Here is a 23,822-nt window from a genome sequence, read left to right as displayed (position 1 = left end):
ACACCCCCTGGGGTAAGGCCCCACCCTGCACCCAGCATCACTCCAGCCCCCTGCCCTGCAGGGTCCCCCCTGCCAGGGCCCCTCAAGAACCTGGCCCTCCCACCACAGGTCTCGCTGCTGGGGGAGCCCCCTAAGGACTTCCGGATCCCCCTGAATCCCTACCTGAACCTCCACAGCCTGCTCCCGGCCAGCAACCTGGCGGGTAAGGAGGCCCGGGGCTGGGGAGGCGCTGGGAGAAGCCGCCGCCCAGCTGAGGGCCCCCTGCCTAACCCCCCAGCCCCCGGAGGTGGTGGCGGTGGCAGCAGCAAAGCCTTTCAGCTCAAGTCCCGCCTGCTCAGCCCCCTCACCAGCGCCCGCCTGCCCCCTGAGCCAGGGCTGCCCGACAGCTATGGCTTCGACTACCCCTCGGTGAGTACCAGAGGCCACCTGCCGTGGCCCTTCTTCCCCCGGGAGCAGGTCGTTCTCCAAACCGACACTGACTGTGCCAGGCGGAGCGCTAAGGAGACGGCGGGAAACATGCAGGACACGGTCCCTGCCCTTAAGCTTCTTGTCTGTCTGTCTGTGCATCGTCAGACCCTGCTTGCTGTCAGTCTTTCTCTCCCAAGAGGCCTTAGACCACACATCAGTTTCTCCCTAGAGGCAGGGCTCAACTGCCTCTCTATTCTTTCCGTTACCCTCCTATCCCCCCACCATGATTCCTGCCTCTGTCCCTGTTCCATCTTTAATTCCAGCTTCCACTGGGTCAGACGTTGCAGACTGGCCGCCTGTGTTATGTTTGGCCCACACCAAACATAACTGAGGGCGTTGCCATTGTGGCTCAGCAGGTTACAAACCCAAATAGTGTCCATGAGGATGCAGTTTGGATTCCTGGCCTTGCTCAGTGGGTTGAGGATCTGGTGTTGGCTGTGAGCTGCAGGATACGTCGCAGACGTGGTTCAGATCTGGTGCTGCCATGGCTGTGGTGTAGTCTAGCAGCTGCAGCCCCTAGCTTGGGAACGTCCACGTGCCACAGGTGCAGCCCTAAAAAGCAAAAAAACAAGCCAAAAACATAACCAAAAGAAATGGCCAGTGCCGGCATAAAAAAAGCACAAGAGTTTGCACAGCCTGGATGCCAAGCTTGCCTTGAAAACTCAACCCCTGGCCCCATGGGGGCCACATGCCTTCACAGCAGTCCCCTTGGGGCCCAGGTGCAACCACCCCCTGGGACAGGGCACCCCTTCTGTCTCACTGCCTGACCCGGCAGTCTGAGTCTGCCCTCACACACTAGAGTTTGACCCGCTTCTGGAGGGGGCTGACTTTGCTGCTGACAGCTGTGCCATGGAATTGAATCAAGGGTGAGGTTTGTTACAGACCCCAACCCAACCTGCTTCTCCCACTTTCACGCAGGATGTGGGACCCCGGCGGCTCTTCTCCCACCCACGGGAGCCAACCCTAGGGCCTCACGGACCCAGCCGACACAAAGTAAGAGCCACTCTCTCCATCCCATGTCCCGGGTGTATCAGTTAGCTTGCTGCCTAACAAGCAGTTCTGCCACAATGTGGCTGAGTACTGCAAACAGTTTTTTTTAATTTCTCACTGTTCTGCGGGGTGGTGGGTAGGTGGTACTCGTCAGTCACCTGGCAACTCGGCTGCAGCTCAGCAGTCCATGGTGGCTTCCTGCAATGACTTATCTGCTCTACGTGAAGCTCACCGCCCCCTCCACCAGCAGGCCAGCCTGTGCTCTGGGGTTCCAAGGTTCCCCAGAGGAGGAAGGGAGGGCAGACCCCTCTACTGGCACTGTCTCCCCACTATCCTGTTGGCCAAAGCCCAGAGTCATTTGGGGAAATCTCTGAAAGTGGGTGATAGTGCAGTGTTCTGTCTCACTCAGCCAGTCCCCTCTCTGCAGATGTCCCCTCCACCCAGTGGCTTTGGCGAACGGGGTGGTGGAGGTGGCAGTGGGCCCCTCTCCCACTTCTATTCGGGCTCACCCACTTCCTACTTCACCAGTGGCCTGCAGGCTGGCCTCAAGCAGAGCCACCTTAACAAGGTAAGGAGCCTCCCCAGTTAAACGCAGGTCTCCTGGGATAGCCAGGATGCCAGGGCCCACAGGGCTGAGCTGAAACAGGCCCCCCACCCCAGTCTGTCTTGCATCTCCTACTGCCCAACATGGCCTCCTCTCACATCCTCCCTCAGCAGCCTGGGACTTGGGTGGTATTAGCCCCAATCCACAGATGGGGAAACTGAGGCCCAGAGACATGAAGTAATCTTCCCTTAGTCTCACAGCTAGTATATGGCAGCAGCAAGATTTGAACCTGTGGAGTTCCTTTCGTAGCTCAGCAGAAACAGATCCAACTAGGAACCATGAGGTTGTAGGTTTGATCTCTGGCCTCGCTCAGTGGGTTAAGGATCCCAGCATTGCCGTGAGCTGTGGTGTACGTCACAGATGTGGCTCGGATCTGGCGTTGCTGTGGCAGGGGTGTAGTCCAGAAGCTGTAGCTCCGATTCGACCCCTAGCCTGGCAACCTCCCTGTGATATGCCTTGGGTGCGGCCCTAAAAAGGAAAAAAAAAAAAAAAAAAAAGATTTGAACCTGAAACTCTTGCATCTGCTCTTCGGGCTGCCTTCTTTCCCATCCTACATTACTCCTGTTTCTCCCAGGTGGTCGGCTCCTCCCCACTGGGCTCTGGAGAAGGGCTTCTCGGCCTCAGCCCTGGGCCCAACGGCCACAGCCACCTGCTGAAGGTACGGGCAGGGGGTGGGGATGTGCAGGGCTGGGGAGCAGTGGCCCCTGGGTGGCCCCTGACCCACCACCCCTTCCCCTCTGTCTTCAGACCCCACTGGGTGGCCAGAAACGCAGCTTCGCCCACCTGCTGCCCTCGCCTGAGCCGAGCCCAGAAGGTAGCTACGTGGGCCAGCACTCCCAGGGCCTTGGTGGCCACTACGCAGACTCCTACCTGAAGCGCAAGAGGATTTTCTGAGGGGCCAGTGCCGGAGATGCTCAAGGGCCTGCACCAAATCGCTTTTGGGTTTTCTGGTGTTTTATTTTGTGGGTTTTTTTTTTGTTTGTTTGTTTGTTTTTTGTTTTTCCTTTCGGTCATAGAAAAATCTCTGAAAGACTTTGCTGACCAACCAGCAGGAGCCTAAGGAGTGTAGGGGAGCCTGGGGGCCACTGTGCACCTCTGGCCTGCTCCCAGTGTGGAAACCCTGCAGCCTTAAGAGGGAAAAGGCGCGGCCTGCTCTCTCTCCCCACCCCTACGTCCGCCTGTGTCCACTTGTGTCCGTCTCTCTGGGAGCCCACTCCTGCCTCGTCACTCCTGTATCTTGGCCTTTCGAGTGCCTTGGAGGTTTCCCTGACCTCCCGTGAGGATCAGAGACTGTCCCCCTTTTTTAACTTTGACAATTGACTTTGGTTTCCTTTTCTAATTTTTATTATTTTTTAAACAATCCAGGATGATCCCCAGCTCTGATTCCTTCAAGGCCCAGCATGTCTGGGTCTCCATTCCACACTTTTCGGTTTGAGATGGCTCAGCCCTTTTTTCTTTCTCCCACATCTGCTGCAGGCATGGCTGTCTCCTGCCCTCTCCGACCTGTATTCCAGTTCCAGGTCCCTCATTCCTTTCCACAGTCCCCTCACCTTCTGATGCCTTAAATGCCAGGCCCAGGCCCCCGGCCCTGCTGGCCAGAGCCTCTCGGATGCTGAGCTCTGGAAGCTTGACTCAGGACCAAATGGCTCTGACCTGGGGATTGGCCCTCTCTACCCTGGGTTCCTTATCGTGGGGACAGTAGAAGGCCAAAACTGTGGTCTTGGCAAACCAGTCCCACCAGCCCTCTTGCCCAGGCCTAGGTGCAGAGATGGGCTTTCTCTGCTGGCTTCAACCTGTCCTCTTTAGGGCATTGTGCATCTCACTGAGCCTCCGCTGTCTCCCCCATTTTGAAGATGAGCTCTGCCTCTTCATCCCCAAGCCAGATCACCCGGAGCTGGCCTCCCTTTGGCCCAGTGCTGGAAAATTCAACAACATGCTGATAAGCTCTGCCCCTGCTCACCAGCAGGGCCTCTTGGCCTGAGGTGACCCTGGCCAGATGGGCCACCAGCTTCCCTCCCCTGACTTAGGGGGTCCGCATCCACTCCACGGGGCGGGTATTCTCTTCCCAGTCTTCTCACACAGACCTTTGCTGAATTAAAGTTTGTAAGTAAATGGTTTTAAAGAAAGCAGAGCTGTCTTGTTCTTGGGACAAACAGTGGGCCTGGGTGGGAGAGCTGCTTAGCCGTGCAGGTCTGCGTGCACCCGAGCCTACCCAGCGCCCTTCCACCCTGGCAGTCTGCTTCAACTTCCTTCCCTCGCGCGCGCCGCCGCACATGCGCACACACATAACTAGCCCGACGCTTATATTAGGGTGATTACGGGCCCTTGGCGCCTGCGTCTGCCACAGCGCATGCCTAGTACCTGGGTCACCTGATGCCTGTCATGGCCGCCTCCGTGGCCTGGGGAGGCGTGAATGCTGGGTTCCTGCTGCGGGCGGCCAGGGGTGCATGGTGGAGTCGGCCCGGGGGCATCTTGGGGTCTGGGGAGGCGGCAGCACCAGCGATAGCTAGGAAGTTCCGGGCGACAGGTACCTGGGGTACCTCGGGCGGCCAGCGTTAACCCATCCAACGCCAGCCGGGTGTGGCATGGCCTCTCACGCAACTGTGTTTTACAGGCTCACGCCCGGCGGGGGAGGAAGAAGCCGGCGGCCCGGAGCGGCTTGGGGACGTGTGAGTGCGGGAGCCAATCCCCCATTACTGATTTCACGAGCCCTCTCCGGTCCCCATCTTGCCTTGAGGCTGTGGCCTCATCCCGGTTCTGCATCGCCTATTCCCCTGTCCATCAAGCCCCAAACCCGACTTCCTAACCCTAAATTCCACCCGGCCCCTGGGTCCGTCATCCAGTAAGGCATCTTCACCCTCATCTGTCCCCAGGGTGAACGTGGTGTTCGTAGACCGATCAGGCCAGCGGATTCCGGTGAGCGGCAGAGTCGGGGATAATGTTCTCCACTTGGCCCAGCGCCATGGGGTGGACCTAGAAGGTGGGAGCCGGGCACAGGGAACTGAGGAGGCCCTTACTCGTTCGTTAAAAACCTCCACAAGACAGATATGATTCTCCACTACTTAACCCTGCATGGCTTCCCACCAAACGTGGTTTTAAACTTAAGACTTACCACGGTTTCATCTCCTGCCATCTTAACCCTCATTTATTGAGCATTTACTAGAGGTTACTAAAGCTCATGCCCCACAGGAGCTTGTATTCTCTTCCTTTTTCCTCTCTCTATTCTAGCCACACTGGTTTTTGTTTTTGTTTTGCTTTTTAGTGCCGCACCCTAGGCATATGGAGGTTCCCAGGCTAAGGGTGCGATCCGAGCTACAGCTGCCAGTCTACGCCACAGCAATGCAGGATCCAGGCTGCGTCTTCGACCTACACCACAGGTCACCACAACGCTGAATCCTTAACCCACTGAGCAAGGCCAGGGATCAAACCCGCAACCTCTTGGTTCCTAATCAGATTGGTTTTCTCTGTGCCACGAGGGGAACTCCACACACGGACTTTCTTGCTGTTCCTCAGTCAAGTTCATGCCTGCTTCAGGGCCTTTGCATTTGCTACTCCATCAGAAGTGCTTTCCCACCAGATCTTCTGGCTCCTTCTCATCCTTCAGGTCGAATGTAAACATCATCTTCTTGACAGTCTGTCCCCACGTCCCCAGTAACTCTGTCAGGTCCATGTGTTTTACTGTCTCCATAGCACTTGTCATTGTTTTGTTTTCTCCTTTGTCCTCTCTCCCAGAATGAGATCTGAAATGCTCTTTACCTTGTTTACACTTAGCTGTTGCCTATCATGGTCTTTAGATGCAGCAGGTATTAGAGCAGCATTTGTTAAAAGAAAGATATTGATAGCAGACATTAATCAAGTTAATACTAACTGATTGAATCTATTTGATGACAACTTTATGCAATAAGGGAGAATGTTATCTTGTTTTTTAGGTGAGGAGGCTGAGCCCCAGGTTTAGCAGACCTGGTCCAGTGTCAAATAAGTAGCAAAACTAGGTTTAAACCCAGCCTACTTAACCACTAATCTGTGCTGCTCTTCTATGAGTAATGAACACCTACTGAGTGGCAGGTAGCAATGTAAACAACAGATAGAGCCCCTGTCATTTCATATTTCAGCCTAATAAGAAAATAATCTCATCGTAAACATATAATTATAGCATGAGCAAGTGGGACGAGTGGTCTTTTAAAAAAGTATACAGGGGAAGTTCCCTTGTGGCACAGTGGGTTAAGGCTCTGACGTTGGTGCAGCTGTGGCACAGGTCACAGCTGTGGCACCAGTACAATCCCTGGCCCTCGAACTTACACATGCCAGGGATGTGGCCACAAAAAAAAAGAATTATTTGTTGCGTGTTTGAATAGGAAGCTAATTTGATCATCAGTGGGGAAGAGTTGGAGGGATGTGGGGGTGGTGGCTGGTCATGCAGACATACCTTAAGTTCTATTCTGGAATCCAGTGGCTGGCAGTTCATGATAGAGATTAGAACATGGGTTTTTGAGGCAAGTGGCCTGTGTTCAGATTTTGCTGTTGCCAACCATATGACCCTGACCAAGGTACTTAGCATCTCTAGGCCTCCTCATCTGTAAAATGTAATAATTTAATTCCTGTCTCACTGGGTTACTGTGAAGATTAAAAGAGCTTGTGTGTAGTATGTGGCATGCAGTTGGTATGCAGTAAATAATTGGAACAAATTTTTTTTTCTCCATTCGTCTTTTCTAGGGCCGCACCCAAGGCATATGGAGGTTCCCAGACTAGAGATCTAATCGGAGCTGTAGGCGCTGGCCTACACCAGAGCCACAGCAATGTGGGGTTGGAGCCGAGTCTTCGACCTATACCGTAGCTCACGGCAACGCCAGATCCTTAACCCACTGAGCGAGGCCAGGAATTCGAACCCACAACCTCATAGTTCCTAGTCAGATTCATTTCCACTGAACCATGACAGGCACTCCAGTTGGGACAATTATATTCGATAATCTCTGTCTCATGTGGTAAAGATGCTAACTGGGAAAGAGGGCTGAGGAAGAGATGCCTGGGGACTACTTAGAGTTTCAAGGCCCAGACAGTTTTCTTCCCCAGAGACAGGGAAGGTGGGCAAACTAGTCACCAATGGGTCAGGAGGCTGCCTTGCAGCTCCATCCTCATTGTCCAACCTGTCTGGAAGAGAAAGGAGAATCCTTTTTTTTGCCGGGGGAGGGGGAGGGATCACACTCAGGCATATGGATGTTCCCATGCTGGGGGTAGATTAGGAGCTGTAGCTGCTGGCCTACGCCACAGCCTCAGCAACGCCAGATCTGAGCCACGCCTGCGACCTACACTGCAGCGCACAGCGACACTGGATCCTTAACCCAATGAGCAGGGCCAGGAATGGAACCCGCATCCTCATGGATGCTAGTTGGGTTTGTTACTACTGAGCCACACCGGGAACACCAAGAAAGGAGAATTCTGTCCCATTCACTTGTAACAAGTATTTCTTGAGCATCTACAACACGCCAGGCTCAGCGCTAAGTACAGAGAAGAGGGCAGGTTGACAGAGCACAGGTATACCCTGAAATTATGACAGTAACTTGAGACTGATAAATGCTATCCAGAAATTAAACAAGGGTCGGAGGAAGGACAAGAAATAGATGCGTGACTTGGAGGACAGTTGAGTCCCCAAAGACAAAAGGGACTTAGCCATGGAAAGAGTGATGAGAAGAGCATTCCAGGTCAAAAGTACAGCAAGTGCAAAGGTTCTGTGGTAAAGATGAGCTTCGTGTGTTGGAGTTGATGAGAGTGCCAGTGCAGCTGAAGGGCCTGACTGTGGAGGTGGGAGGATCCCAAGGACTGAGTGGAGGGCTTTGGATTTTATTCCAGCTATAAAAACCCTTTGGAAGGCTTTAGGTCGGGAGGGGCATGATCCAAGCACAGTTCCCAGTGATCAGTCAGAAAGTTGGGACTGTGTCCAGGGGCAAGCAGAAAACCCCATTCTGCATCTTTCAACCCTTATTCCCTGACCCCTTCTGCTGCAGCACTAGATGCTGAGTGAGCTAGTCCTCCCTTCAGGAACAGTAGGGAAGCCCCCAGCAAAGTGGCAGGGTCGCAGTGAGGGCTCACGGGCTGCAGGGAACCTGCCTGGCCCGTCCCCTCTCTGCTACACTGCAGTCAAATCCATGCTCATTAATGGTCCCAGGTACCCAGCCTGGCGCTCAGCCTGCTGCGGAGTCTTGGGGAGACGGGACACCCAGGACATGCCTTTGCAAAACCCACAAGCAGGTCGGGAACAGCCAGCTAAGTAAATGACAGGGTGGAGGGTGTACAGAGTGGGTGTGCAGGCCTGGGAGGGAGAGGTGAGGGGCACGTGCCAAAACAAAGGGATCCTCCTTTATGTCTTTCGCTGAATGGCTTCTGTCTGAGGGAGCCCCTCACCCACACCCCCTCACTTCCTGCCCCCAGGGGCCTGTGAAGCCTCCTTGGCGTGCTCTACCTGCCATGTGTATGTGAGTGAGGACCACCTGGACCTTCTGCCTCCTCCTGAGGAGAGGTGAGCAGGGTGGCCCCTCCCAGCCCAGGGCTGCAGGGCTTAGCCCCTGAGCCTCTGCCTCCCAGGTGCCCAGAGGTCCACCTGGGCAGCAGTGGAGGGAAGCCCCAGCTTTTCTCCCCATTTCGGCTGCCGTCGGGAGAGCATACCCCTTGGACCCACTAATAACCAGCTGCCTCCCTTGCCCCAGGGAAGACGACATGCTGGACATGGCCCCCCTCCTCCAAGAGAACTCCCGGCTGGGCTGCCAGATCGTGCTGACGCCAGAGCTGGAAGGGGCTGAATTCACTCTGCCCAAGATCACCAGGAACTTCTACGTGGACGGCCACATCCCCAAGCCGCACTGACACACGGGCAGCTGGACGGTTCCCAGACACTCATGGCCCCAGGGCCAGGACTGGAGGAATAGTCGAGTTGCCCGCCCAGCCCAGAGCACGGACAGGCCCGAGAGAGGTGGCGGGAGCACCCAGAAAGCCAAAACCCCTGCTTCAGAGAGATCTGGTGTCCAGGCTCTGGTGGGGACGGGGCCCCTGCTGGGGCAACCTCCCCTAGACCCCTTTAGGATGGAGGTGTGGATAGGGGTGGAATCTAATTGGAGAGACAATAAAACTGTCTCACAGATCTCCAGCATCTTGAGTCTCCTTGTGGGGCAGGGGGGACCCCAGCCCACCCCCACCTTCCCCTCCAACAGTGATGGGCCAGTGGGAAACTGAGGCAGAGGCCTGAAAGGGCGTTCCAGCCTGAGGATCAGCGTGGCAAGGCCCCGCCCCGCAGCCGCGGAGGGATTTGGAAGGGTCCCGGCAGCCCTTGGCCACAAGGGGTGTGCAGGCCACCTACAGAGAGGCGGAAGGGAGAGAGGGGCAGAGGCTGGCCTGAAGCTGGGGCCTTGGAGGTCTGTGCCCAGCCTCGCCCGCCAGAGGCGCACGATCCCACCGGCCCCGCCCATCTCAGGTGGAGCTGGTTGCCCTCTCTGCCAGAAGCGGCCCCCCACCCCAGGTGGGGCTCATAGGGTGGGCCTGGCGTGGGCGGGACGCGGCGAGAGACTTGGGAACGGGGGCTGGGCTGAGCTGGGCTGAGCGAGATGGAGGCCGAGCCAACCCCGGATTTTATGCTCCGAGAGCTGCAGGCACCGCCCTGTTTGCACCCCGAGCCTCCCCCAGGAACCCCTGCCCAGAACGCACCAAGGACCCCAGGATGCTTCAGACCCAGTGGCAGGTGCGTTAAGGAGTAGCCCTCCCCTGAGCCTGGCTCAGTGGTCAGAGGGTCATGATCTCTGAGTCCCGGGGTTATCCAGGGGTCAAAACGTTAGTTACTGGTATTAACAAGGAAGGGGGCCTGATCTTCAGGGATAGTTGGGGTCGTATGGGGGTCAGAGGTTATGCCGTTTTCCTCGCCTCACTTCTCTGAGACCCATGTAGGCTCTTCTCTGTGGCCCAGGGAAAGGGGTGACCACACTGCCCCTTGCCCCCAGGTCCTTCTGGTCTGCACACCAGGACTCTGTCACTGCCCTGCACTTCCTCCAAGAGACAGCAGAGGGTCTGGCCCAGCCCCCCGCCTGGGACACCCAGGCCCAGGGGCCCTGCTGGGAGCCAAAGGCCCTGAGGACTCCGGGACCCTTACCTCTGGCCAAGGATGCCAAGAACATGCTGAGCCACAGCCCAGGGCCCCCAGAGGCTCCCCCAGCCTCTTCCGCCCAGCCACAGAGAAAGCCCAGAAAGCAGCCGAATCCCCAGCGGGGCGCCGAGAAAGTGGACCCCCTGTTTGAGGGGGTGACCCTGAAGTTTCAAATAAAGCCGGATTGCAGCCTACAGATCATACCCAGCTACAGGTAGGGGCTAACTTTGGCAAAAGCACCCTTTATGCAAATAATAATGATAACAGTGCAGAGGCCTGGGGGCAGGTGCTCCTAGGCTCAGCTCCCAGACTCCCAGCCCAGCCTGTATTACAGGTGGCCCCATCTCTGAGCCAGACCTCGGGCCAGTGCCTATCCCTGTCCCTGCTGCTATGTGCCAGTCACATCCAGGTCTGAGCCCGAGTCTCTTCCTAATGAGATGTCCTGACCATACCCAGGGCTCCTGCTTCTGTTAGTTTTTCCAGTAACGATGGTAGATAGTAGCTACCGTTTGTCAGACCTGGGGGGGGGAATTCCCGCTGTGGCACAAAGGAGCACTGGGATGCAGGCTCGATCCCCTGCCTGGCACAGTGGGTTAAGGATCAGGTGTTGCTGCAGCTACAATTTAGGTCGCAACTACAGCTCCATCTAATCCCTAGCACGAGGGTGGGGGGGTAGTGTGGCCTGCGGCCCAAAAAACAAACAAACAATAGAGGTAATGGGTAGCTCCAAATGTATCTGGGCTCCCTGGAGCCTTGTGAAGCTCATTTTTCAGATGCAGAAACTGAGGCACAGAGAATGAGATCACTTGTCCATGGGCACACAGCAAGGACCTGAAAGAACTGAGCTTTCAACCTGGCAGGCTGGCCCCTGGCTTACTACCTCTTGTATAGTTCAGATTATGTTTTTGGTTTTTTTGTTTGTTTGTCTTTTTAGGGCCACACCCACAGCATATGGAGGTTCCCAGGTTAGGGGTCTAACCAGAGTTTTAGCTGCCAGCCTATACCACAGCCACAGCAATGCCAGATCCAAGCCGCTTCTGCGATCTACCCCACAGCTCACGGCAATGCTGGATCCTCAACCCATTGAGTGAGGCCAGGGATTGTACCCACAACCTCATGGTTCCTAGTCAGACGTGTTTCCTCTGCGCCATGACGGGAACTCCCTCATTATGTATTTGGTGACTGATGAGAGGCAAGGCCAGGCCTTTCAGACATCAGATGCCTCCCTGGGTGTGGGGATGGGGCACCTGATACCTTGATAGTAAACCCTCACTGGGGGGCTGTCTGGGACAGGATACAGACCCTCCAGTGCTAACAACCTGTCTATTCCCCAGCCTAGCCTGCAGCAGCCGCTCTCAGGGTCCCATGACAGGCCCCGCCCGAGGCCCAGAGGCCAACCCGGGAGGCAGCGAAGCCCTGGGTGAGTCCTAGAAACGTGAGAGCTATAAATACTGGGGGGGTGGGAATCAATTTCCTTTCCTCATCCTTCTCCGCATACTGCTTCCCTATTTAGAGTCATCCAGGAGGACTCACAGCAACCCCCACTCCACTCAAGCTGAGTCACCCCCACCCCCAGCTTCCTCCTCTGCTGAGAGCTCTGCCATCTGTCTCCTTTCCTGGCTTTCCCACTGTCTCAGAGCTGGCAACACCCTGGGGCTGGCCCAGAGCTGGGTGGGGCCTTCACAGAGACGCCCCCCCACAAATGGCCCACCCAGTGCAGGCCTCTAGCTTGGACTCTTGCTCTCTGACCCCTGCTCTTTGGCCTCTGCCCTTTCAGGGCCCCGACGCTGTGCTTCCTGTAGGACCCAGAGGACCCCGCTCTGGAGAGATGCCGAAGATGGGACCCCTCTCTGCAATGCCTGTGGCATCAGGTCCTCAAAATGGGGGAGGGTTTGGGGGTGGGGGTTCTCACCTGGGTCTGTGCTTAGCCAGCGTGGTCTATTGGGAAGAAAGAGAAAACCCCTGCCTCCTTGGTGGCATCTCCGAGCCCCTGCTGCATGCTGAGTGTTGCTTTCTTGCCCCCCCCCACCCCAGGTACAAGAAATATGGCACTCGGTGCTCTAGCTGCTGGCTGGTGCCCAGGAAAAATGTCCAGCCCAAGAGGCTATGTGGCAGATGCGGGGTGTCCCTGGGCCCCCACCCAGTCCCAACTCAGGAAGGGTAAGCCCTTCCTCACCCAGCCAAGCCTCTCCTGCCTCAGTTTCTCCAGGGGGAGAACGGGCAGACACCTTCCTAGGGGAAAGAGCCTGAGTCCTGAGGGGTCCAGCCTGCCTCCTCTCTGCCCCTTCCGCATTCAGAGACCCCCAAGTGCAAAGTCCTGGCTCAGGGGGTCACTGGCCCCCCTTCCCAGCCCCTGCTTCCATCAGGCTTGGCTGAGCATCCCCCACCCTCAAGAAATGCCCTCTGCTGTGACACTGATATTGTTAATAGCAGTGACAATAAAGAGTAGAACTATTCAGAGAAGGGGCGCTGTGACTTCAGATCCCACCTTGCGCGCCCTCACCTGCCTCTCCCCTGCCCAGGGATGTGGGCGAGGTGTCTCCTCATTAGGGCTCTGAGGGACACACACAGTCATAGATACAGGTACTGCCACCCCCCACAGGGAATTAGCCACATTTGTTACAACACCCCATACAGGACAACTGCCACCACAGGCAGTTAGACCACACATTCAGAAAGATAGACACACATGAGACAGACACATGTGCCCGGATACACACACTGACAGATGTATCAGTACACACACATGAGACATCAGCAGACACATACGTGCTGACACTCGTGAGACACACAGACACAGACCACTCACAAGACAGAAAGATGCACACACGTTGACAGACACACATCCCCCGATAGACATGAGTTGATAGACACGGAACCCATACACAGGCACAGTACAGACACACATGAAACACACGTAGATGGCCCACATTGGCACACAGCGACATACACACAAGTGGCTCTGTCCTCTGGGAGCTCCAGCCCTGCCCGCAGTATGTCACCTCCTTGTGTCCTTTCACACTCCAGCCCTGTTGTGTCCCTGTCCCCGCTTTCAAGGACTCTCCAACACCACATGAGTCCCCACCCTGAAGCCAAAAAACCACATGGGAGACCCTGAGCTTTGCCTCTGTTGCTGAGACACACAGGCCCCCAGTACTCCCTGGGGGATGGAGGGGAGGGGAGGGGTGGTCCTTGCTGGGGGAGGGGTGAGGCCTGCTTTGCCACATGCCCTGGGAAGGCAAGCCCCTGTGAGACCCCCTTTGTGTCTCCTGAGTGAGCCTGTTGGGAAGGCCTGAGCCCAGGTTCCTCAGCCCTTAGATCCCTGACGCATGGGGTCCCTCCCGCCCTTTCTCGCCTCAGAACACCCTCCCCATGTTTCTCACAGCTGCTGCATTGTCATCACTTGTTGGAACTGACAAGCCAACACCATGTCTTCAGAGACGCCTTCCTTGCCCACCCAGGCTAAAAGGAACACCCCACTCCCACCTGACTCCTACCCCTCAGGCACTAGTTCAGCGCCTTGTTTGTCTCCCTCATAGAACCTACCAGGCAGTTCCTATTGTGGCTCAGAGGAAACAAACCTGACTAGTATCCATGAGGATGCGGGTTCAATCCCTGGCCTTGCTCAGTGGTTCTGGGACCGGCGTTGCTGTGAGCTGTGGTGTAGGTCACAAATGTGGCTCAGATCACGTGTTGCTGTTCCTGTTGCTGTGGCTGTGGTATAGGCCGGCAGCTGTAGTTCAGATTTCGACCCCTAGTCTGGGAACTTCCATGTGCTGTGGGTTCAGCTCTAAAAAGCAAAAGAAAAAAGAACCTATCATGAGGACGCAGGTTCGATCCCTGGCCTCACTCAGGGTTAAGGACCTGGTGTTACCATGAAGCTGTGGTGTAGGTCGAAGATGTGGCTCAGATCCTGCATTGCTGTGGCTCTGGCATAGGCTGGTGGCTACAGCTCTGATTCGGCCCCTAGCCTGGGAACCTCCATATGCCACCAGTGTGGCCCAAAAAGACAAAAAAGAAAAAAAAAAGAATTTCCAGTTTTCCGCTGGTGCAAGGTTGTTAAAATTCACATTCATCTCCTCTACTGGATCATGACTTCAGAGGTCCAAAGTCACCACCTCTGTGTCCTTGACCATGATAACCCCCCTCCAGGGTTTAGAATGGAGAAACTTTGGGGATAGACACTCAGACTGGGTGTCTGCAAACCCCCGGCTGTTTTTATCCACTTATTCAGCTTTTGTTGAGCAACTATTGTGTATTAGGCCCCAGTGGGGACACTGAACTGTGACCAGAACAAAGATTCCTGCTCTAGCAAAGCCAATATTTTAGAGTGACAGTAAGTAAATATTCAATAAGTCTCTAATAGGAGGTCCATTGTGGCTTAGCGAAACTGACTAGCATCCATGAGGACACAGGTTCGATCCCTGGCCCTGGGGGGGATCAAGGAACCTAGAGGATGTGGATGGGCCTGGAAAGAGGTGACGGGGCGCGGGGGGGCTGCACTCCATGCTCATGCCTTCCGTACCTGACACCAGCTCTGGCTTGGCCTCTAGTGCCTGTTTTTTGCTCTCTCCTTTGCTCTCAAAGTATTTGCCTGGGGCAGCCCATAAAGCTGGAGCTCTCCAGGAGTTCCTGCTGTGGCTCAGCAGTTACGAACCCAAGTAGTATCCATGAGGACATGGGTTTGATCCCTGACCTCGCTCAGTAGGTTAAAGATCCAGTGTTGCCGTGAGCTGTGGTGTAGGTGGCAGACACACCTGGGATCTGGTGTTGCTGTGGCTGTGGTGTCGGCCGGCAGCTGCAGCTCCGATTTGACCCCTAGCCTGGGGACTTCTGTATGCCACAAGTGCGGACCAAAAAAGAAAAAAAAAAAAAAAGCTAGGTGGTCCAGGCCTGCTTCCTTCTGGCAGTTCTGTGTTCCTGCTTTTGAGGGAGGAGGAGCCTGGGAGTGGGGGAGGCCCAGCTGTTCTCTCCTTCTGCCGTAAGGGCTGCGAAAGATGAAGTGGTGTGCAGTGTGTGTGTGTGGGGTGTCTCTTCTGAATCATGATGGGCCAAGTCGAAAGGGGGGGTACGGGGGTGAAGGGAGGCATGGTGGATGGGCACGGAAGGAAGGGGCATTGAGGGTGGGGCAGGGGCAGATCCTGTAATGGGAGGGACATCCCAGGGGCTGACATTCATAGCTGCTACAGCTTGGCTTACACATCTTTGCAAGGCCTCAGGGCCGGGGCAATGCCCAGACTCCTGGGAAAGGGCCTCCTCCCAATCAGGGAAGGCAGCCTCAGCTCTGCCTGGAACCAGCCTTGGGGGAAGCACCTAGCTCCCACCCCTAAATATTAGCCAGATTCAAAGGCATAGCTGAGCGGAAGAGATAAGCTGCTGCCAAGAGGGAGGAAGGAGCGAGGTCCCCACCCCAACTCAAGGGTCTGGTGAGAGCAGGAAACACAGCTCAAGGGTCACATCGGGAAAAGGAAAGGGTGGCTTGAACTGTGCCTGAGACATAGTGAGCCCTCAAAAAGCAAAAAGCTTTTTTGAATAAATAACTTGCAAGTTTGGGGTTCGAACTCTGGGTTGCTTCCACATTGCAGACTGAAGCAAATGGAGTCCTTTATAAAAACTTTATTGGGGGAGGGGATAGAAAATGAGGGTGGCCTCCCTGGAATTGAATGAATGAATAAATAAATAAATAAATGGATAAATAAATAGAATAAATCAGATCCCGTGTGCGTCTGGGGGGCGCCCCCCGGCCGGCGGGGAGAGGGGAACGGGCTCACGCTGACGTCAGCTGGATGGCGAAGACCTCGCCCCCTGCCGGCGCCTCCGCTGTGTCAGCAGCCTCTGTTCCACCTTCTGCGCCCGTATCCGCGCCAGCGCCGGCGCCCGCGCCGTTGAGACACACCGCCTCGCCCGAGCTCTCGGCCTCCTGCACATTATACTCGCCCTTCTTGCAGGCAGTGGACTGCACGTAGAAAGCCAGGCCGGCCCCCGCGGCCAGCAGCGCCGCGCCCCCAGCGGCACCGCCCACAGCGACCCACAGCCACGGACCTGCGGGGTATAGATGCTCAAAGAGGATGGACGAGCTCGGGGGCTCTTCCTCCCTCCCGTCTACACGCCAAGCCCGGGCCACTTCTTTCCCTTCCCCGCAAGCATGAGGTCAGTCCTCACTCGGTCAGGGAGCCCCAGGGAACTCAGCCTTGAAGGAAAGGAAAGACTCCAGACCCATTTTACGTGCCACCCTATCACAGGGAGCTATAACCCTCTAGCTCCAGGGATACCCACAAGTCAGTCAACTCTCCGCACCTTCAAAAGGATGGGAGGGGTGACCAGGTCATTCCTCCACTCCCCAAAGACCCCAGCCACAGAGACACACGAAGTGGGACTGGGGATCTTGTTGGGGTCCCCCGCCCCCATCCTCTGCGCTTAGTCTCTCTCCAATCCTTCTCCACAGTGACACAGTAGAGAGTGAATTGGAATGAAGTCCAATGCAGAATGAAGTCCCTCCTCTTAGCAGTCACAGCCCCGGAGGTTCTCTTCCCTTGGGCTCCAGCCAGCTTACTCTCCCTCCACTTCCCACCTCCAACCAACCATCAAGCCCCACCCGTACGGGCACGCTTAACTTCTACTCTGGCTCACTTCCGTCTCACCTGTGGCGACTGAAAAGGAGGCAGGGTCGGGGTCAAGAGCCCCAAGACGCAGATCACGGTCCCCTTAAGACCCCTTGCCCCGCTCCCCGCCCCTCAGCTGCCACTTACCCGCCACGCGCACGGTGATGCGCCGCGTGTGGCGCCCATGCGCGTTGGTGGCTGCGCACTCATACTCGCCGCCGTGGCTGCCCACCGCTCCTGCCACGCTCAGCGTGCTGTTGTTGCTCGACAGGCCGATGTTGAGCGCCCCAGGGGGCGCGCGCCAGCTGATCTGGGCGGGGGGCCAAGCCTCCGCTCTGCAGGTCAACGTGAAGTTCCCGCCCGGCCGCACGCCTCCGGGAGGCGAGGCAGCCAGCTCGGCCACAACCGGGCGGTCTGCAGGGAACAGAATGTTGAAGGAGGCCAGCCGCTGACCAAGTGCCCCCTTTTGTCCCCCACAATCTGAGACTGCCCCTAGTGAGATGAGTGGGCAAGGATTCAGCCTCCCATTAGAAGCCCCTCCCCCTACAACTGGACTCTTGTCCACTAAAATCCTGAGCCCTGCTTCACCGAATGGAAGAAGGTAGGGACCCAGGCCAGTACCCTTGAGACCCAGAATTTGAGGGAGGCAGGCAGGGCTCTTGTTCCCTAGGGTTCTCATTACCCTCAGGTTAAGGCCAGGATTCCTTGTCACCGGAAATAGGTCTGGAGGAGGTGCCCTTGAACTCTTTGGGGCAGTCCCACCTCTTCCAATCACTGTTCTGGAGACCAAATGCCCTCTATCTGGTGTTGCCTTCACTCACATTCCACGCCCACGGTGACGATCCGGGCATCTGTGCCATGTGTGTTGGTGGCCAAGCAGCGGTAGACGCCCGCATCCTCTCGGGACACATGCAACCGCTGGGTCCGGGGAGTGCCCTCCCGGGAGCAGCGCACCTGTGGGGAGGGGCGACCCCGGGCGGAGCAGGCCAGCGCAGCAGCCTCGGCGCCTTCCAGCCAAGTCTGGTGACTTGGGCAAGTAGATTCATCCATTTGCGGTGGCGCTGCAAAAAAGCCGGGGTGGGGGGGAAGGGTGTTCAGGGAGGGGCCGAAACCCAGACCGCCCCCTACTCCCCCGCCCGCCGAGGCATCGCTCACACTCCGCGCTCACGGAAACCATCTTGACGGTGGAGCCGTGCTGATTGGTGGCGTTGCAGATGTAGGTACCGGGTGCCAGTTCCCTAGGGATTGGCGGGGCTCTGGCACCGGGGTCTGGGGGTGCCAGCGGCAGCAGCACCCCCTCACTGGTGCCTCCGGAGCCAACGCACACCACACTTGGCTCTGGCTTCCCATCCACCTCACAGGAAAACAGTTGCCCGGATCCTTCTACCCATGTCCAATTGCTAGGGCAGCTCAGCTCTTCAAAACTGGGGCCATCTGCGGAGCAGAGAGACTGGAAGTCAGCACAGGGTTATTCTGACACATCCCATCTTGCCCCATGATGTCCCCACTCACATTCCACTGTGACAGCCACATTTTTGGCTGCAGACCCTCGAGCATTAGTGGCTTCGCAGCGGTAGGTGCCTGCGTGCTCCCGGACTACATGCAGCAGGCCCTCGACGACCCCGGCCTCCCCAGAACGCACGCAGCTCACGTTGGGTGGCGGGACCCCATGGGCCACACAGCTCAGAGAGGCCTCTGTTCCTTCCAGCCAGGTAATACGTTCAGGGCAGCCCACACTGTCCAGCGCTGGGGCGTCTAGAGAGAGGAGTGTTCCAGAGTTTGGTGTTTAGGGACTGGTCTAATGTCCCTAGACCCTTTTTTCCTGTCCCAGGATGGCCAGGAAGCATTGAACAGGCTATGCCTGGCACAGGGATGCCAAACCAAAGGTGTTTCCTACCATTAAAGTTGCATGCTGTTTGGGGGCTTCGTGTGCTTTTTTATGATTCCTACAGGACATTCCCCCAGCCTTTGTCCTGAAAAATTGTTAACCTGTTTGGAGCACCCACTTTTCCAAGACTCAGCCCAAATGTCACGCCCCAGACCCTTGTGGACAAGCCTTCCACTTCCCCCTCCATCCTTCTTCAAGATTTTCCCAAAATCCTAATCACCAGTCTTTACCCTTTCCCAAAATTCTTCCCAGTCATGCCTCAGACCCCGTTCCAACCCTCTCTGCAGTCTGGCCAACTCTAGACCTGAGAATCAGACAGAGGAATGCCCCGTGCACCCCTACTCACACTCCACGGTCAGAGTCACGTCCTTGACTGCCTGGCCTTGGACATTGGTAGCAGTGCAGCGGTAAGTGCCAGCGAGTGCTCGAGTGATGGGACCCAGCAGGCCTAGAGCCAGCACCGCTCCGCCGTCGGGCCGCGCGCAGTGCACCGAGGGAGCTGGGTTTCCGCGGGCTTCGCAGCGCAGTGTTTGCTCTGGTCCCTCCGGCCAAGTCCAGCTTCTGGGACAGTCGGAATCGTCCAGTCGGGGAGCGTCTGCGGGCAGAGGCATGGAATACAGAGAGGCTAGATGTGGACCGTGAGGAGAGCCTCCAATGCCTCCAAACGGCCAGAGATCGGGCAGGCCCCTCGAGATCAAGAGGAGTAGGGGAGCCGAGAGGTTAAAGTAAACTCACATAGGACGCGCAGCTCTGTGCTCTCGTTCTTGCTTAGGGTCTCCCCATTCACTTCGAGGGTGGCGTCGCACAAAAAGCTACGCCTGTCGTCGTTCTCAGTGGCGTTTAGCTGGAGCTGGGCGGGCTGTCCCGGGACTGCGGCTGGAATTCCGTCTAGTGTGACTAGGGCTCGGGCCCCGGCTGCACAGGTTACTGTCACCGTCTTCCCCTCGGGGGCGTTGGGCTCGCTCAGGGTCAGGAGGGGCTCCGGGAAGCCTGGGGGCGGGGCATTGGCCGGGAGTCCACTGACCACGCCCCTTCTACGGTTCAAGGCTGACCCTTATCAACCCGTACCTTCCCCACTGCAGCCTAACAGTGAGTACTGTGCCTCTCATGCTGTTAGGTTCCGCCCCCTTCTCGCCCCGCACCCTTGAGGTGGTCAAGCCACATTTCTAGGGATCCTCGTCGGGTATGCCAACTTCCCCTTTGGGCAGCTCAGACTCTGCTTCCCCAACTACCATTCAGTCTCAGTCTTTCATCGGCCCCGCGATTTCGGGGCTCCTGGGCCACGCCCATTCCAATACCAAGGCCCAACCCACTGTTTGCCCCGCCTTCGTGTTCCTCTGGCTCCACCCCCGAGCCGCGGAGGTCCCACTTCACTCCCTCTTACTGTAGACAGTCACGTTCTCCCGAGTCTCTCGGCTCTCGCCCCCCAGGGTCACGTTGCAGACCAGCTGCCTGGCGCCTTCCTGCTCTGCGCTAGCTGTGGCTGTGGCAGTGGCCATGAAAGCGTCCCCCTCGAGCGTGATATCGGGACTCAGTCTCTGGTCCCCCAGCGCCAGATAGACCCCAGCCTCCGAGGCTGGAAACAGCCCATCCATAGCGCAGCTCACGAGTCTTCCTGAGCCCACTTCCAAGAGTCGGGGGGCAGCGAGGAGCGGGGGGTCCGGAGGCAGGGCTGGGAGTAGAATAACAGAGCTTGAACTTATGTGTTGAAAGTTCAGTATGTTCTAAGTGCTTTACATGCACTATTTTATGGTATTATCCTAAAGGCACAGAGAGGAAAATAACTTTCAGCTGGTGGGTGTTGGAGTAAGAATTAGAGTTCAGATTTCTCTGCCTCCGAACTTCTTAAACACCGGCCCGACCCCTCTTGGTCCCCTTCTCCTCACATCCACTCACCGAAGGTTCGGAGCTCTCTGGTGGCTGAGCTGTTTTCAAATAGCCCCAGACCATGTGGCCGAAGGTCCAGCTCTGCGCGGCACGAGAAATTGGCCCCATGGTCCTCCCTCCGCGCTAGTACCGTGGCTGTGAGCACCGCGCCCCGCGCTCGGGGTGGCTCCCCGGCGAAGCTGCGGCGGATCAGCTCCTGGGCGCCCCGCAGCAGGGTCAATGTGAGACTCCCACGAGGCCCAGCACCAGGGACCCTACAGCTCAGGGTAAAGTTCTCGCCCACTGGCTGCCAGGCAGGCAGCGGCACCAGCTCTACACGGTCGGGCCGTTCTGCAAGGGGGGAACCGTGGCTGTTGGAAACACCAGGGCTCCTCGGAATGTGGCTTGGAACCCAGGGACAAAGAGGGGGAGGGCGTGCAGACTCAGAAAGAGAGCCAAAGGAGGGAACCCCGTGACCCAGGGGGCGGGGCCTGGAAGGGAGGGAAAGTAGTGGAGTAAGAGAGCATGGCCGCTGAGAACTCACGAAAAGTGCGAATGAGCCCACGCGCCTGCAGAGTGCGCCGCGCGCAGCGGAAGAAGCAGACGGGCTGGGTCTCCGGCTCGCGGATATCCACCAGCTGCCGCGCCAGCCAGCGCAAACCCCTCTGGGTCCCATTCCTGCGAAGCGAGGTCTCCAGGCCACCGCGCTCTGGTCGTGGGCAGTTGGTGCTGCAATTCAGCCACAGCGATCCCCCGCGTTCCACGAGCGCCACGCGGGGCTGCAGGTCCGCCCAGAAAGGCTCCTGTGCTACCGCTGCCCAGAGAAACGCGAGCTCAGCCTGAGAGCCACCTCCCTGAGATCTAAGTGCCCCTATGCCAAGTCAGGGATTCCCGAGGAATGAGTAGAGGCCACAATCAGGAAAAAAAAACTCAGGATTCCCGAGTCCTGCCCAGGCCTGAGGTTTACAAGCACGCTCCCACCGTCCAAACCTCGAGGGTGCCTCTGGTACACGGCAGCAAAGAGCCCTACTCTCAAAGGTGCTGAAGGAGCGATGAGGAAGCATGGGGGAGGGTAGAGATGAGAGGAAAAACGGGGTCTTCAATGCACACAGCAATGTTGGAAGGAGGGGACCCCGGGTTGGGGAAAGGAAACCAACTTGTTCTCAGGGTTCTCGGCCAGGAGAGGGGGAAACTCTGGTTGAAGCAGGGCCAAAAGAGAGATGAGGGTGAGTCAAGGATAAAGAAGGATTCCAAACCCGGGTGAAGAGTAAAGAAAGAGGACATGGGGCTGGGCTCGTGGAAGGAACCGCGGGAACAGCTAAAGGACTCGGTTGCCAGGGCTCTGAGTGAGCTGAAACAGCGCCTCTGACTCATGGCAGTTGGTGAGATGGGGTCTTCACGGATTATGAGTGGGTAAGATGCCAGTCCGTGGACCATGGTGCATAGCAGAGCGTGAGGAAGTACCCCAGAGGGGACCAGGGAGATATGGGGTCTCCAGAGCTCGAGGTTGGGTGCAGAAGATCGCCCAGGATCTCGAAGGTAGGGACGAGCGAGGAGCCAGGAAGCTGGATCTCTAGCGTGTGTTGAGGGGAAGAGGGATAGAGAAGGCCCGAGGCTCAAGGTGGGGGCAGAAGCGTGGGAGCGAGGCGAGGGCGGAGCGAGAAGAGGCTAGTGGCCGCTTCGCAGGTCGAGGAACTCCGCCCCCGCCCTGTCCACCCTGAGCCGGACCGGCTCTTACCTGAGAGGCCGAGGAGCCCCAGGCCCAGGACAGCCCAGAGGCCGAGCAGCGCCCGGTGCAGCCCTGGCGAGGGCCCTGGCATCGCCGCCGCGGGGGAAGCGCAGGAGGCGAGGGGAGCGCGAGCGCTGAGCTGGGCTAGAGGACGGCGCGGCGCGGCGGGTGGGGTGTGGAGGAGGCTGAGTTGCGCTCGGGGATTGGTTTAACGTTGGTAACTTGGTTTCCAAGGTGGGGGCGGCAGCAGAGGCGGCAGGGGGGCGGGAGGGCGAGCGTGAGCCAGGCTCCCGGCCTTGGTGAAGGCGTGCTAGCAGGAGCGAGCGACCCCCGGGGTCTACGTGAAGGCCAGCCCCATCGCCCGGAGCCTTCTGGGGGCGGCTGCGCGCTCCCGCGTCATTCTCCGCGGCGACGCGGAGGTGGGTGGGATGCAGGTTTGCCCTTCTCAAACCCCCACCCCACCCCTTGCTTAGATGCTATGATAATGAGCTAGACTCCGAGCTCCGCCTCCGTATTTAGCCCCTCCTACTAGCGCTCCTTGGGGCGGGGATTGATTAGGGGGCTAGAAGAGATTTGAGAAGCTCAGGCTGTGAAGGAGACTGTTATAGGGGAGGAGGTGGGGATGCCTCTTTCACAGATCCTTCCCCTTTTGACCCCTGGGAGCTGAGGGTTACAGCCACGCCCTATTCCCTCTCTGACTCCGCCCCCGCACGCGACAGAAGGGGCGGGGATGAAAGTGACAGCGAGTTGGGAACACGTGTGCGTGCGCGCAGCGTTCTCGGGCATCTAAATTAGGGTCGGCTCTGCTCTGGGTCTGTATTTACCCAGCGTGCAGCGGGCACGTGTCTACGCTGCGTGTGTGAGCAGGAGCTGCCAAAGAGCACCTCAATCCGCTTTCTGCGCGGCGGCTGGGGCCCTGGAACCATGAGGGCCTTGCCAGGCATCCAGTACAGGCCCAGATTCTGTGTCCACGCGAGATCAAGAGACTAACAGTTGACCCCCGCATCTGGGCACCCCCATGTACCCACCAGGCCCAGTGACCATCCCGACGTTGCCAGGAAGCGAGTCTGACACACACACACACACACACACACAACACACACCACCATATGGTTGTTCCTTACCACAGTCACCACATGGTATTTGTTCTGTGTATCCATGTTCCCCCAAAAGTACATATGACCCCACCCATCTGTGCTCTCACCCCCAGAGCTAATGGTGAAATAGGGGGATTAGTTCTCATCCCACTCCTACCTCGAGGAAAATGCAGAGTCTAAAGTGGAAGGGGGAAGGAAACTTAACATCCAATGAGAGCTGCTGCTGGTAGCTCTGGAGCCAATCAGGAGAAGCCATACCAGGAACAAGCCTTCCCACAGCCTAAAGCCTCCCAAGGCCCAGGATTTGCCCTTCTGCTCTGCACTGATAATTCCTGTGGAAGGTTTTTACTACACCGGCTGGGAATGCAGAGGGATTGCAGCTCCGGTTTGGGAGATCAGAGTTAGGAAACCTAAGATGCCCTCAAGGAAAAAAGGAACTTGGAGAAAATGATA

The 23,822-nt window shown here is 57.3% G+C and overlaps 2 protein-coding genes across 10 annotated transcripts; one reads left to right on the top strand and one right to left on the bottom strand.

The window, feature by feature from the left end:
- LOC100526209 (ferredoxin-2, mitochondrial) lies at nt 4,311–12,654 on the top strand. 6 transcript variants are annotated; one of them, XM_021083785.1, is made up of 10 exons: nt 4,440–4,589; nt 4,677–4,731; nt 4,936–5,042; nt 8,226–8,308; nt 8,489–8,576; nt 8,764–9,788; nt 10,045–10,401; nt 11,522–11,607; nt 11,965–12,058; nt 12,222–12,654. In XM_021083785.1, exons 6-10 carry the CDS (start codon nt 9,655–9,657, stop codon nt 12,349–12,351), a joined length of 801 nt encoding a protein of 266 aa, XP_020939444.1. In that variant the 5' UTR covers nt 4,440–4,589; nt 4,677–4,731; nt 4,936–5,042; nt 8,226–8,308; nt 8,489–8,576; nt 8,764–9,654; the 3' UTR covers nt 12,352–12,654. The 6 variants fall into 6 exon arrangements, with proteins under 6 accessions (XP_003123266.2, XP_020939446.1, XP_020939445.1 ...); XM_021083788.1 differs by having other exon boundaries at nt 4,442–4,589; nt 4,936–4,978; XM_021083787.1 differs by lacking the exon at nt 8,226–8,308 and having other exon boundaries at nt 4,431–4,589; nt 4,936–4,978.
- On the bottom strand, nt 15,784–22,731 carry LOC100511183 (intercellular adhesion molecule 5). Of its 4 annotated transcripts, none has more exons than XM_005654856.3 (11): nt 22,282–22,731; nt 21,088–21,357; nt 20,574–20,894; nt 20,062–20,349; nt 19,413–19,553; nt 19,024–19,272; nt 18,302–18,544; nt 17,945–18,223; nt 17,611–17,850; nt 16,937–17,203; nt 15,784–16,229 (listed from the first exon to the last, which is right to left on the bottom strand). In XM_005654856.3, exons 1-11 carry the CDS (start codon nt 22,361–22,363, stop codon nt 15,955–15,957), a joined length of 2,655 nt encoding a protein of 884 aa, XP_005654913.1. In that variant the 5' UTR covers nt 22,364–22,731; the 3' UTR covers nt 15,784–15,954. The 4 variants fall into 4 exon arrangements, with proteins under 4 accessions (XP_005654913.1, XP_003123268.1, XP_020939443.1 ...); XM_003123220.4 differs by having other exon boundaries at nt 19,413–19,667; nt 22,282–22,697; XM_021083784.1 differs by lacking the exon at nt 20,574–20,894 and having other exon boundaries at nt 22,282–22,702.

Source organism: Sus scrofa, chromosome 2 (assembly GCF_000003025.6).
Source record: "Sus scrofa isolate TJ Tabasco breed Duroc chromosome 2, Sscrofa11.1, whole genome shotgun sequence".
Taxonomy (NCBI): Eukaryota; Metazoa; Chordata; class Mammalia; order Artiodactyla; family Suidae; genus Sus; species Sus scrofa.
Note: the sequence above shows the minus strand (reverse complement) of the source record. Positions and strands in the feature narration are given on the sequence as shown.

Coding starts and splice junctions, on each gene's coding strand:
- LOC100511183 (XM_003123220.4), bottom strand. CDS start 22,363: ATGCCAGGGCCCTCGCCAGGGCTGCACCGGGCGCTGCTCGGCCTCTGG. Junction 19,668..20,061: donor GGAGAACGTGACTGTCTACA/GTAAGAGGGAGT, acceptor CCCCGCCCCCAG/GCTTCCCGGAGCCCCTCCTG. Junction 19,273..19,412: donor CACAGAGCTGCGCGTCCTAT/GTGAGTTTACTT, acceptor CTCTGCCCGCAG/ACGCTCCCCGACTGGACGAT.
- LOC100526209 (XM_021083787.1), top strand. CDS start 9,655: ATGGAGGCCGAGCCAACCCCGGATTTTATGCTCCGAGAGCTGCAGGCA. Junction 11,608..11,964: donor GGGAGGCAGCGAAGCCCTGG/GTGAGTCCTAGA, acceptor CTGCCCTTTCAG/GGCCCCGACGCTGTGCTTCC. Junction 12,059..12,221: donor TGCAATGCCTGTGGCATCAG/GTCCTCAAAATG, acceptor CCCCCACCCCAG/GTACAAGAAATATGGCACTC.